The 15,307-nt window shown below is 38.8% G+C and overlaps 1 protein-coding gene across 2 annotated transcripts in view; it reads left to right on the top strand.

The window, feature by feature from the left end:
• FIG4 (polyphosphoinositide phosphatase FIG4) overlaps positions 1-15,307 on the top strand; it is a 171,862-nt gene that overhangs the window by 62,657 nt on the left and 93,898 nt on the right. For both annotated transcript variants that reach the window (XM_068225673.1, XM_068225674.1), the window contains 3 exons: positions 3,513-3,564; positions 8,660-8,891; positions 13,678-13,873. In XM_068225673.1, coding sequence (XP_068081774.1) covers positions 3,513-3,564; positions 8,660-8,891; positions 13,678-13,873 — 480 coding nt within the window. The remainder of the gene's footprint in view (positions 1-3,512; positions 3,565-8,659; positions 8,892-13,677; positions 13,874-15,307) is intronic.

A 15,307-nucleotide genomic window follows, 5' to 3' on the forward strand; every position in this document is an offset into this window, starting at 1 on the left:
GGGAGAGGCCATTTGGGAGGCCAACGAATCGATGGATACACACAGTGAAGTCGGAGATCAACAAGAGGAATGCCAAGTGGGAGGACATAGAGGAACAGAAACTATACCTTGACAGGAAGAAGTGGCGAGCGCTTGTACACCACACCCGGGAAACTGGAGCTGGAAAATGATGATGATGAATGTTGTGTGATGGGAAACCATGTTTTACATTCCTGTCCAGATATTTACTCAATTTTACAATTTAAAATCTTAATACCATAAAGGAACTTAATATCTTACAATTTTTATGGCTTGAAAAAAGATTGTGGAAAAACGTGTTTTTTTTTCTTGTTAGTTGCTTTATGTCGCACCGACACAGATAGGTCTTATGGCGACGATGGAATAGGAAAGGACAAGGAGTGGGAAGGAAGCGGCCGTGGCCTTAATTAAGGAACAGCCCTAGCATCTGCCTGGTGTGAAAATGGGAAACCACGAAAAACCATCTTCAGGGCTGCCGACAGTGGGGTTCGAACCCACTATCTACTGGATGCAAGCTCACAGCTGCGCGCGCCCTAACCACATGACCAACTCGCCCGGTGTGACAAAAAAGTATTATTATACTGGAATAACTACATGTTCTATGTTGTTTGTCATTGATTTAGTTCTTCTGACAGTGTGGATCCATTCACAGGTGTCAACAACAAGTTGCCACACAATTTTACAACGAAAGAAGATCTTGAATTTCAGGATTGTATTGAGGCTGGGAAACAAAAAGAAATCTGCAGGCAGCAGATCTGGGAAGTATAGTGGATGTTCGAGAAGAGTTGTGCGCTTCTTGGACAAGAAGTTGCACACATGGACTGCAATGTATGGGTGGGTGTTGTTGTGGAGAAGACTCCAATTTCCAGATCTGTACAGGTTTGGCCAAACACACCAGATGCAAAGCAGCAACTGTTTCAAAACATTCTCCTAGAATGCAGCATTGACAGTTTGACCCTCTGGTGCAAATATTTGGTGGATCATGCTGTTGCTCTTCAATGAGGTGGTGGGGGAAGCGTTTTCTGCTACCCCCACCCCCACCCCCCAAAAACAATTATCTTAAGGTGGCAGAGTGCCTAGACCTTAAGTCACCTTAAAATGTGGAGTTTGGTAGTCTTCGGAGGCTGCTAAGGCATTAAATCTGATGAATGTGGTAAATGGTTTCATATCAAGAAATGAGATTAGAAAGCAGACATTCCATCAGAGAACTGCACTTCCCAATGGAGGCTGCTCAGGCAATACATCTGGTGGTAGAGATTTTCACATTTCGTATTATGAAATGCATAGGATACAGTACGGTAATAGGATATTTATTGACTATGTATTTATGAATCTAGTTCTAATTTTTTTACTTGTGATTATTTTTGATAGCTTTGTACATAACACATTCCTTCAAAATATTTATAATAATAGTTTTATTACAGCCAAATGGCCATGTAAGTAAGTACATTAATTTTAACATTTCCAAGCCACATAGGTCTCATTCTTCTGAACAGAACTTAATCAACGATTTCTCTCTATTAGGACATGTTAAGACGTGGTATCTATCACTTTCACGATCGCACAATTTACACATGCATCCGAATTCAGGTTCATGAAATGTTTTGGTTTTGCAAAGCTTAAAGTGAAAACCATGAACAGCCAATCTAATTACAATATGTCTTAATTCGTAGTTCGCTTCCATCCATCCCTGCATTGTCATAGCATCCGTTGCATAGAAATCTAACCAAATGTCTTCTCTTTTCTGCTTCAGTTCCGTAAGTAGTCGATCGTAATTTGTCGTGGATGGTAGTGACATCTTGAAGCGTAGCTCTTCGATCAGGAAAGATTCCCTCGTCAGAACATACACAAGTCGAGATAGTGTATACTTCGAAAGCTCCAGAGCTCTCTTTAAGTATGCGGCTTTGACTTTCTCTATTCGTCGTAGACTATTAATGTTTAGGTATTCCCAGACGAGTTGTAGACCATAGGTGATTATAGGCGCAACTTTAATATTGAAGATCTGTACCGCTGCTTTAACTGACATCTTACATAAATCTTTGATTTCGTTCACTGCTTTAAATGCCAAGATTGTCCTATTCTCTGTGTGTTTTGTGAAAACATCACCTCTGGTTTGAAATATGACTCCCAGATATTTGAAGTGACTAACCCTTGTTACTTTATTTACTGTATCTATGAATCAAGTTCTATTTTTCTGTTTACTTGTGAATATTATTGAAAACTCCATACATAAGACTGGTTCAAAAATGCATTTGAGAAACAAGCTCTACTATTGTTCTGTTTTTTTTGTCTGTTTGTGAATATTGTTATTATACAGGAATGTTTGCTTTAATAGTTGTTCCTCATTTCACATGCCTGTGTTCATGATAACCATGCCCATAACCATGATGAAGGTGACAAACAATGTCTTGATCCTGAACTTTTGGAATTGACTCATTTTGGGACGTGGGGAACCCAGTAATCACCATGCTATTGCTTGTCACTTGGTCTCTGTGTCGATCTGGTAGCTCAAACTCTCGTTGCCTGTGATCATTATATATTTTTTTCTTTCTTTCTTTTAAAGAAAAGATTGATGTTGGTCTCGTGTCAATGAAATCTCCAGCAATATCCATCTATGTTGCCTTTTGATCATCAGTCACTGTGTGCAGTACAAATGCAGAACAGATTATTGTGAATGGAGATGTTCACTCTGTCCTTGCTAATCCCTAATTCCTCTTATATCCTTCTCAGAAACAGTCAATGGAACATCATCAAGAGTTTTCCATCCCAAAAGCATTTGAACCAGTCGTAAACCCATTTCTTGCTTACAGCCCCTGTTCCATATGCTTGCACCATCATTGCATGCGTCTCTGTCACCATTTTTCCCAATTTGTAACAAAACTTCATGTTTATGCATTGCTCCTTGGCACTATGACACAAGTCTTTACATGCACTACAGCAACTAACCTGCTTGAGTTCCATGTTCAAGGCTACAGGGTGCTTCTCAAGATGTGCCTCTAGTCTCATACAAATGCACACAGTGTTACCACATGTTGCCATTGCAATATGGGTCCATTCACCGTACTTTCTAGACATACCTTATAAGATTGACATTGCCAGTAAGTTGGTGATCTGCTAATCAGGAATCCCTGCAGGCGTTTGTAAATTTTGAAAGAGAAGGTGAGAGTGTAATAGTCATTTGAGGAGTATTGAAACTTACACTGCTTGTATGCAAATAGATATTTTTTTCTCTCTCGTATTTAGTGTTGTAGAATTCATGCATACATGCTACATTTGTATTTATTTTCAAGTGAATTATTGCAAATGGCAGGAGACTTAATTAACCACAGATTTTGTTTAAAGTAGTTTATCAAATTAATTTTTTTGTAACGGATGTTTTTCTGAATCAATTTCTGCCCTAAATTAAGGCATCTCAGAAGATATGTATGTCATGGCTGAGGAGAGATTTGCTGGGAGCCTGGTTGTGGTGTATAATAATGACCCATATGTTACAGGCCCATCTCCTTCGATACCATTCGACTGTAACCTGACTGGAGAGGATGAAAGGTGAGTGGCAGAAATTGTAAGATGAAACTGTCATTTAGTTGATAGTGTTACCGCTTTTTTTGTGGTAGGTAGAGGTGAAAGAAGGTGCGGGTGTGAACGGGTCTCAAACTACGAAAGTAAAGTTAATGTAAAATTTAACAAGGTTATATTCTCTTTCCAAAATTCAGAAATAACACGAAAGACAGGTACAGAGTAGCAAGGCAATAAAAGTACAATTACAATATTTACAGGATTTGGGCTTCGAGCCCCAACCTCATAATTCTTGAGCAATTAGCCCAGTTTTACCCCAAACACAAGTTTCAACAGAGGGGCAGACAACCCCATTCATGCCTAGGAGCACTTGCTCCAAATTACACAGTAAGGCCTCCTTGAGGCGCGCAGAAAACAAAATTTTCAAGAAAGAGCAACTTGCTCTCAAATTTTAGGCCTGTCAAAGGCCACACCTAATTCCACCTTCAAGCTGTCCTCTAAGGACATATACACAGGGGTAAAATACCCAACCTACTGAGGTCTATTAAATGAGAAGAAGGTTAATTACATGACCTCTAAAATAACAATTTGAGAGGAGGCGATCTGTACTCCTAATGCATTTGTTTTAAAACCTAATCTGGCTCTAGGCCACTAATGCAAGGGCTAATCCCATACTACAGAGGTGACTTTAGAAAAGAACAATTTACATTACATTAAGGAAGAATCGGTTGTGAGAAGTAAGTTCACCTCAAAACAAAATGAGTGGGAGCTCGAGAGGGTTAAGCACTCTCTATCCCAATATGTAGCTTTAAAAGATAATAGATGCTAAGAGTAGTTACATTTTAGGAAAAGGTTACATGGTAGAAACGCTTCGGACCCGCCCCGAGAGTTAAACTGCTGAGCTAGCAAGAAAAGAAGGTATTAAAAGGCCATTACCTTGGAGTAGAACTGCTCCCCGAAGAAAGAGGCGCTTCCCGCCCCCTGCTATGTACTTTACACACTGAAAGATGGTACTAAAGTGGCGCAGAGACCCTAAAATCAGCAGTTTATATACTCTCGCGGAAAGTTCGAGGCGTTTCAGGAAGGAAAACACCCGCCCACAATCATTTTATTGGTGGATAAAGAAAACCCCTACACAATATGAAGAAGAAACGCATTATTGGTGGAAAATTAATTAAAGAAATTCGGGATTGGCTAGATTCAAAACAAGGGGAAAGAAAGGGTTAATATTGCCAACTTAAACAATGACTGAAAGAAATTTAGCAAAGAACAAACTTTTGAAATTAAATTTTCTCCAAAAAAAAAGTTCTTTCACTTCGCACTAGGGTGCACCGTTGTAGTTCTTCAATAGTGTCCTCTAGAAGAGAAAGTTCAAACTTCTTACTACAAGCAAAACAAAATTACATCGAAAACAACACAGTTCAGAAACTTCAAAATTTCCAAGTAGTGGCATCTTCAGGGTAACTTGAAAATTAACACATAAGACAAAGTTCAGACTTCTTCCAGTAGGGGAGTTTCAACTGGCGCAAAGTTTAAATAAGCAGCGTGGAGGTGTACCGCCCGGTACAGATAGTATTGGCCTAATGTACTGTGTATTCCTCTGCTATTCATCAGATGAAAATTGGACAGCAAATTGTTTGGAAGTGATATGAAAGTTTCTCCCTTTGGCCTTTTCAGAGACTAGATTTTTTGTTACCAAGCTCGATAGCTGCAGTCACTTAAGTGCGGCCAGTATCCAGTATTCGGGAGATACTGGGTTCGAACCCCACTGTCGGCAGTCCTGAAGGTGGTTTTCCGTGGTTTCCCATTTTCACACCTTAATTAAGGCCACGGCCGCTTCCTTCCCAGTCCTAGCCCTTTCCTGTCCCATTGTCACCATAAGACCTATCTGTGTCTGTGCGACGTAAAGCCAGTAGCAAAAAAGAAAATTTTTGTTGGGTAGTATCAGTTCATTGTTTCTGTGACTTCTTCGTGGAGTCTTATAAGAAAAAACTCTTTTTACGTATTTTCATGTCCAAAACATCTTGTACATAGCCAAATATTACTATGAAGCACCAAAGGTATGTTGTATGAATTGTGATCAGTGGTTTGGAATGTCAAGCGCATTCATTAAAAATTTACTCCTTAGAGAAAATTATATTTTTCCACCTTTCAGTACACTGTTAAGAAAGACTACACTGTTCATAAATAATGAAAAGACATTTTTTGTAACAGCAGAACATGTTTTGGTCCACATTGGACAATCATCAGCTGGCTAACCAATTATAAGACATTATACACAGTAAGTTTCATATTCAGGTCTGTATTGACATCAGCTGCATACAAGGTGGTCGGAAGCAACATGAACTGGAACAACATGAACCGGTATATGAGCATTAGAGGGTTGGTCATGCTGATAAATAACATACATTATCATTATAGACTGCTATGCCTTTCAGCGTTCAGTCTGCAAGCCTCTGTGAATTCACTAACCGTTATCACAATCCTCTGTTTGCAACTAGTGCTCTGGCCTCATTTAGTTCTATACCTCTTACCTTTAAATCGTTAGAAACTGAATCTAACCATCGTCGTCTTGGTCTACCTCTACTTCTCTTACCCTTCATAGCGGAGTCCATTATTCTCCTAGGCAACCTATCCTCCTCCATTCACCTCACATGACCTCACCACCGAAGCCGGTTTATGCGTACAGCTTCATCCATCGAGTTCATTCCTAAATTAGCCTTTATCTCCTCATTCCAAGCACCCTCCTGTCATTCTTCCCACCTATTTGCACCAGCAATCATTCTTGCTACTTTCATGTCTGTTACTTCTAGCTTATGAATAAGATATCCTGAGTCCACCCAGCTTTTGCTCCCGTAAACCAAAGTTGGTCTGAAAACAGACCGATGTACAGATAGTTTTGTCTGGGAGCTGACTTCCTTCTTACAAAATACTGTTGATCACAAGTGCGAACTCACTGCATTAGCTTTGCTGCATCTTGATTCAATCTCACTTACTATACTACCATCCTGGGAGAACACACATCTTAATTACTTGAAATTATCAACCTGTTCCAGCTTTGTATCACCAATCTGACATTAAATTCTGTTGAATTTCTTACCTACTGACATCAATTTAGTCTTCGAAAGGCTAATTTTCATACCATACTCATGCACCTATTTTCAAGTTCCAAGATATTAGACTGCAGGCTTTTGGCACAATCGGCCATTAAGACCAAGACTGCTTACTACATTTCCACCTAACTGAGTCCCTCCCTGCCATGTTATACCTTTCAACAGATGATCCATGTAAACTACAAACAGTAAAGGTGAAAGATTACAGCCTTGTCTAACCCCTGTAAGTACCCTGAACCAAGAACTCATTCTACCATCAATTCTCACTGAAGCCCTATTATCATAAATGCCTTTGATTGATTTTAATAATCTACCTTTAATTCCATAATTCAATATATCGCACTGTTGTCATTTACACGGCTGAAGTTAGCCAATCAGTTTGCTTCGTGAGGAAATCAAAATTAAAAGCCTTATGAGCTTAAATATTATTAAAAAGTCTTCATAAAAACATTTTCAGAAACACTGATGACACTGTTACTTGATAATTTTGAGCATTGTTCAAATTATGTTGACACAATTATTATTAAAATTTCATTAAGAATGCAAAATTGAACAAATATTGAGTGAGGCAATGTGAATATATGTAGGTGGGGAACTCTCTCATAACTGTAGTGGATGTCAAATGGAATTTATGAATCTTAAGATTCTTGACAAGAAAAAAGGCCAGTGACTTCTGTAACTTCTTAATGGAGTCTTTTATGTATCACAACTTCAGACTGGCCACAGACCATCCAGCAGGGAGTAAGTAATGATCCACATCGTTTAATTTCCCCTATCAAACTCTTTAGTCATTAAATTCAGAATTTAATTTCTTTTCTTATCCTTTTAGACCTCTCACATGATTTGACTTACAACATCAAAGTCACTTTCTGATGATGACTGTCAACCTTGCCGAGCAAGTGGCTGTGTGGTTTCGGCCACAAAGTTATCAGCTTACATTCAGGAGTTAGTGCATTCGTACCCTAGCCCTGAAGATGATTTTCCATGGTTTCCTATTTTCACAGCTGGTGATGCCGGGGCTATACCTTAATAAAAAAATTGTCAACCTCATTTTAATTACCATTATGGGCACACTCTTCATTACTGTATAATTATTGCCTACTTCTTATTTACTGTCTAAAACACTGATATTCACTACACAAAACTACAGTGAACTGAACTGAGGAAAAGACCGAGCTCGATAGCTGCAGTCACTTAAGTGCGGCCAGTATTGAGTGTTTGGGAGATAGTGGGGTTCGAACCCCACTGTTGGCAGCCCTGAAGATGGTTTTCTGTGGTTTCCTGTTTTCACACCAGGCAAATGCTGGGGATGTAACTTAATTAAGGCCACGGCCGCTTCCTTCCCACTCCTAGCCCTTCCCTGTCCCATCATTGCCATAAGACCTATCTGTGTCAGTGCGACATAAAGCAGCTTCAAAAAAAAAAAGTGAACTGAGGAAATATTACTGCTAAGACTTAAAAGATTACAATGCAGGCAGTAGCAAACATGAGGGTAGGATAGTCATCATATGGTCAGCGACACATAGCTGTGAGCTTGCATTCGGGAAATAGTGGGTTCAAACATCACTTTTGACAACCCTACCTCTGTTGGTGTGATGTAAAGCCAATTGAAAAAAAAAAAAAAAAGAAGAAAAGGAAAGATATCAATGTTCCTTAGCTGTAAACATCAGAGGTATTTGCGCTTGGAAGACGAGACTGGTCATCCAACTTGAAAGCAGTGGAATATGCAGCGGGCCTGCCACATCATATAGGTGCAGAGCTGAACCATATTTAATGTCATGACTAAATTGTTACATGCTCTCAGTTTTACTGTGAAAATGTGTATTACTCAAGGAAAGACACGGGGTACTACTGAATGAGTAGTTTACATAAGCCATGATATTTGTGGGAATCTGTTTGTCCAACACACTGTTCAGTCTTACCATTCTAAGAAGGTTTTTTGTTTCCTGTTTACTACTTGAGATACTTCTCAGAGATCAAATCACTAAGTAGTTGAATTCTTTTGTTTCCAGTAAATGTATCGGGGTGCGTACTAAGCCTAACAGACGGTTTGTATGGAACTCTCATCTCCTGAAACCCATTGAAGCTCAGCTTCATCCGGACTGGATACTGTACGTGATGCACGGCTTTGTCGGTCAGTCCAACATGAGCATATATGGGCGTTCTGTGTATGTCACTCTTCTTGCGCGACGTTCTAATAAGTACGCTGGCACAAGATTCCTGAAGAGGGGTGCAAACTTTGAGGTGAGTCACTCTTTCATCTTTATGTGAGTTGAGCTACAATATATTTGTTGCATTGATGCTTTCACGGCCCATACTATAGACATGATACAGTATAGGCTTTTGGGCTTACGCCGTGTCAAGAAAAGAAATTGAAATTCTTTACATTTTGCAGAGAACTGTGCTCAGCGTCATCAGAAGAAATCTCGATTGTCCACGAGAAAGACTTCTACAATAATAAGGGTTTGAATTTAAGAATGCTTTACCGTTGGAAATGTAGTGTTATGCTCGTTTGTCACCAAGTGTCTCACTGTATGCTGGCACAGCGTTCCAAGCAGAAGCTGACGAGAATATTAAGCTCCAATTAAGATGTTCTATTACACCTTGTGTGCATGAGAAGCCTTTCTTGTGGACAGTCCAGATTTCTTCTGATGACGCAGAGCACATTTCTCTGCGAAACTTAAAGAATTTCACCTTATTTTCTTGACATGGCATAAGCCCAAAAGCCTATACAGTATTATGTCTATAATATATTTGTTCAAAAAATTCTGATTCTGAAATATACACAGGAAATTAGGTGTTACGAAAGCATATGTATATATACGAGTAAATGGAAGCCGGTTCGTAGCAATCTGTGTACCTGTATAAAAGTATAAAAATTATAATAGACATGAATTAATGAGGCACTTCTAGGTATCTTAGAAACTTAAAACTTGATACCAGAGAAGCTGATATCATCAGGATTCCTAGAAAAATCGAAAATTCCAAAAATGCTCAGTGTTGGCTGGGCTGGAAGTTACAAAATTGGGGTTCAGCAGAACACCACAAATGTAAGCAAGTTTTTTTTTTCCAGTCGGATATATTTTTCCAAAGCAACGGCGTATAGTTTAGTGGGTTTGAAAGTTTCCTGAAAGTCCAGATTTTTGACATGGAACTTGATGTGAAGCAATCTGTATAAAAATATAAAAATGAAAATAGACCTGAATTAATGAGGCAAGTCCAGGCACCTTAAAAACTTAAAACTTGGTATCAGAGATGTTGATGCTCTCAGGATCCCAAGAAAAAAATTCTCAGAATTACCTGAGGGGGCCAGGCTGGGTGGGGGTTTCAAAATTGGTGCTCAGTATAAGAACGCAAGTGCAAACAATATTTTATCTAGTCGGTTATTTTTTCCAATTTCTTATAGTTTTCATGGGTTTAAAAGTTTCTTGAAAGCTCAGATTAATTTAAGCTTTATTTTTTTAAGCACCAGGTGGTACAGGCAAAAAATTTCCAGTTAGTCTAATTCTCTCATGGACAAATATCTTCAGCAGTTGCATCATCAGGTATTGCTGACAGGCAGCCGGACTGCTTACTCTGCCTTTAATTTGCCATTCAACTTAAAACACAATGATCATCCTGTGTGCAGCATAAAAAAGGGGACTGTCGACACCATAGTGCTTAAGAAAAGTGTTTTTATTGTCTGGAACAACATCTCTATGTCTCGTAGAAGAGCCCTTGAAGTACTTGATAGAACCCTTGAAAATCTGCATCGCAATCATAGGTGATGGGTGGAGTAACAGTTCTGTACTCAGGTGACTTTCATCAAACGCTGCCGGTCATACCAAGAGCCACTCACGCTGATAAAGTCAAGACATCCATGAAGAGCTCTCACCTTAGGTCATATGTTGAGACTCTCAAACTCAAAATGAACGCGAGAGTCCTAAAATCAGGAGATCTTGAGGCATAAAGGTTTGCCAACTTACTACTGCAGATAGGGAATGGGGATGTTCTAGAGGCCAATAGGGAGATTGAATAGTCTAAGGAACTGGGAAACAAGGTGAATTCGATGGAAGAACTAATCTCAAGTGTGTATCCAGACATCGGCAACCTTCAGGCCAAACCTTTGGAACGGTTCTGCAAGAGAGCTGTTCTCACTCCCAGTAACAAGACTGTTGATAATATCAACAGTGAGTGTTTACACATTTTCTTGATGGAAGAAACAACCTGCCTGTCAGTTGATTGTACAGTGAAAGACAGTGCTTCCATCAACTACCCCCTTGAGTTTCTCAATTCTCTGACCCCTCCTGGGATGCCTTCAAATAAACTTACACTGAAGATTAGTTCTCCTATCATGTGCCTCAGGAAAATGAAGCCCCCTTCTTTATGTAATGGAGCAGGACTGCAGGTCAACAAGCTAATGACCAGGGTAATAGAGGCAACAGTAGTAACAGGCACCAGTAGGGCTGAAGTATTCATATTCCTCACATTCCACTGGTACCTTCAGATTACCCTGTTACTTTTAGGAAGACTGTTCCCAATGAAGCTATGCTTTGGGATGACGATCAACAAATTGCAGGGCCAGACAGTCAAAACTGTAGGGATTGATTTGACTTTGTCCTGCTTTTCCCACAGTCAGTTGTATGTTGTGTGCTCATGCTTGACAAATTGCTTGAAGTCACATCAACAGAGATAGGTCTTATGGCGACAATGAGGTAGGAAAGGGCTAGAAGTAGGAAGGAAATGGCTGTGGCCTTAATTAAGGTACAGCCTCAGCATTTGCCTGGTGTTAAAATGGGAAACCACAGAAAACCATCTTCAGGTCTGCCATCAGTGGAATTGGACCCACTATCTCCCAAGTGCAAGCTCACAGCTGCACGACCTTAACCACACAGCCAACTTGGTCTATAATGATACAGATTTGATCAACATACAGAAGTAGAAGCAGAGTGATGTTTAATCATTTATAGGACAAAATGTCTTTTGTTAAAAATATCATAGAATGCATAATGTAGAGGTTCATTTTTATCCTCCTGTATTGTTTATATGTTTGAAAATTAATGAAAATCCACAGCCTGTTTCCAGTCATTGACCAGGTCAGAAATGGAATGAATGAAGCCCCATTTTAGCAGTGAGGATGGGAATTGTGTCGGCTGCCGAGGTCTGTCACACTTGTATGTTTGAGACACATATAAAGTTTGTAAAACACTGTTTATTCCTAAAACACTGAGGTCACAAAATCAACCACAATCCATTTAGGGACTTGATTCGGACTTTCATGTTTTGTGGTTGATAAATAAACCACACAAATAATATTATGAATTTAGACATTTATTGTAATTTCAGCATACATTTCTTATATAAATGGACACAATATTTATTACTTAAAAGTATAAAAAGAAATAAAAATATTTTTTACTAAATCAACTAAAGAATATACTGTACGGTAGTTACTTTTGTTGGTGGAAAAGCTCAAAACTTACCTTACACAATGCCACTTTACACTCCAGACAGACTAGCACAAATTATTTTATAGTTTGATTGAGTGAATGATTACCCAGAATATTAAGTAAGTCCTCTAAACCTGGGGCAGAGGGATATGGGGTAGGAGTAGACAAAAAGAAAGGGGTCGGTTTATATTGAAGATTTGGCATAGATAGATGCATAATAAAGAAGTGTTAGCATTATTGGAAGTACGAGGGGAAAAATTACCTGAAAAATTAGCTACAATTAAGAACAGTCAGAGGAAAGTACAATTAAATCAATATTATTACTCTGCTACCAAATTTGTCACACTGGTGGTATAGTTGAAATATTTTGGGCAGAGAATACTACAGGAAATTCTCCTATATAGCCCAGACTTTCATCCAAGAAAGCAGAATGCGCAGTGTAAGTGTTGGACCAAAACAGAATGTAGGTAATTAAAGTTATAAGAAGACCAGATTGACTTGCCTAAATAATGCTCAGTATTTCTTGACCATGAATATCTGTAAGGGAATCGCAAAGAAATTTGGAATGGCAATTATGATGAGGAATACCGTAGTTGTAATCCTAACCAAACTCAAAAAATTTATTAACAATGAAGAATTGGATAATTAATTACACTATTGAAGATATAAACCATGAAACTCATTATAATTGTATATCATGAAGGGACAAAGTGGCCAAAAAATTACTGGAGTACATATTAATTCGAATTACAATTCCAGAAAATTCATATGGCCAGCAGGCAGCCAATTTAGGATGTTATTATAAAAGTAATTTTTAATTAGTTGATCCACTATTTAATTATAAAGTTTTATTCTTGCTTAGTTGTTTACGATCTATAGAGACAGTTTCGTGCCATTGGATGCTCTTATATTCCAGCAAGCAGCTGAGAATGGGCTTGAAGTGGTGGCGAATAATGGCTGTTTGGAGAAGGAATATGAAACATTGACATGAACAGTGATGTATTTTGAACACACGATAAAGGACTAGAAGCAGATGACAAGCACAAAAGGAGAAATTGGTCCCAACAGGTCAAATATAAACAATGGAAAGGAACAAACAGTTAAAGTCCTGAGGAAGAAATGTACTAGCATAATGAGAAGTGAGATAGATAGTTTCCCATTGTTTGCTGTTACATAGCAGCCTGCCAAGGCCACCAAAGCTACAGGGACTAAACACACAATTACAGAAAGAGGTATGGCAAACAGCTGCTCTCTTCTCATTCGTCCCAGTTGAACTCGTCAGTAAGTAAAGCTAAGAAATTTGTGCCAGTTCTTAGAGCAGTTTGGGTAAAAATAAGATAAATACAAAGGTGTTAGCACAGGTCTACTGTCTTAAATGTAGCTTCTATGATCTTCGTGGGCATTTGGTCTGTGATTCATGATTGAGCTGGATTTATGCTACAATATTGATGCTATGACTGGACCATGACCTATTCTCTCAATGACTTGTGTGTGCTGGCAGCACATTATGTTGGAGAGAAGGGTCAGATAGAATTACTGTGCTGATTGTGATTGTTCTCATTGCTTCCAGAATAAATTTTCTGAGTTGTCTGTCATTTCAGGGTGATGTAGCAAATGAAGTTGAAACAGAACAGATGGTCCATGACTCTGGGGTGTCCTCTTTAAGTCAAGGACGATTCACTTCCTTCGTCCAGATGCGGGGGTCAGTTCCTGCCCATTGGAGCCAAGATACTAGCAAGATGGTGCCCAAGCCAGCTATTGGATTTGATCTGAGTGACCCTTTTGCAGAGACAGCAGGTAACTGTCCTCTTGTGATTTTGAGTTTTAGATGAATGCTGGATACAAGACTCCTAGCATTGCAGTACACATTTCATATGTTAAGAACAAAGAGAATGGGTATTTCCTTTTGCTTTCATTTTACTTTATTAGTGGATACAAGATGTAGGGTTTGCTCTGGAAGATGAAAGACAAAGGTTGATGCTGCTGCGTAACCAGTACATTCAAAGACCTTCTCATGGTGTGAATTCCTTTTGTAACGTTCCTAGTTTGTCGACTTCAGGGACCAGCCAAGTGATTGTGATACACGGGATAGCGGACATCTCGAACATCCATCCTAGGACTATCCAAACCTTAAGAGTGAATGAATTTCCACCAACCAATGTTTTAAGTCAGGAATCTGCTTCACAAAAATTTACCGAACATTCCTACAATGTTCATTGCAAGGGAGTGATGGAGTTCCACTTCCAGGGACTCCTTGGAAACACATCTTTGTATAGGGTGTTGCAAGCATCAAAAAACAAAAACAAAAAAAGTGATTTTGTCAGCAGAGAAGATTTAATAAAGTTGAGTCACTTATTTGGGCCATGTTCTGCTATTTCATATTGCATTTATTATTTTGCTACAGACACATTGCAGAAAATCACATTCTAAAGCTAATTTTTCAATCAGGAGCAATCCATCTACTTTTCTTCACCATGATTACAGTAATTTGTTCCCTTTCAGACACAAATTCCAGTATGACATATTTTGCTTCTCATAAGAAGATATAGGAGTCATATTTTCATGGTCCTTCTCCATTGGGTTAGAACTCTCTTAGGTTCAAGAGAAGCTGGTAATATTCCCTCGAAGAATAATAATCACTATCGCCACCACTGAATCCTCTAGGAGTTTTATGACTTGCAGTAAGTATTTGTATCTCATAGCTGTACCTTATAAGTACAGTATGTGGGGAATACTGAGTTTGTGAATGAGAAAAATTGGTAATGAGTAGCCGCCTAAGTCAAAAATAAATTCCTCTTATGTCCGATAGAATTACTGAACAAAGGGAAAGAGTATTTTGAAAACCTGCTCTACATAAAGGAAAACCTCTCTTATAGTGTATTGTATCTCAGAATTCTCTGTAGGAAGAATAAGTGTGGAAATAGGACCATGCTCAAGGGAGTGGAGATTATGATAAAATTCATGGTACTAATTATTACAGATTTAACTAATTTGATGGGTTAAAACTTCGCTATAGGCCTAACTTGTTTTATCATGTCCAAATATAAAGTTGTGTACCGTAACTTGAAAGAGTCAAATGTTTTCATTCCGAAAGCCAATGAACCTCCATTCGAACCATAGTTTGTGTAAATAAGAATTGCACAACATTTTCTATCTTCGCAAACATTAAGATGCAACTCCACTGGCTGAAATTTTGAAGGTAAGACAAGTCGCTCCAGGAATGCAATACGA

The sequence above is a fragment of the Anabrus simplex genome, chromosome 1 (assembly GCF_040414725.1).
Source record: "Anabrus simplex isolate iqAnaSimp1 chromosome 1, ASM4041472v1, whole genome shotgun sequence".
NCBI lineage: Eukaryota > Metazoa > Arthropoda > Insecta > Orthoptera > Tettigoniidae > Anabrus > Anabrus simplex.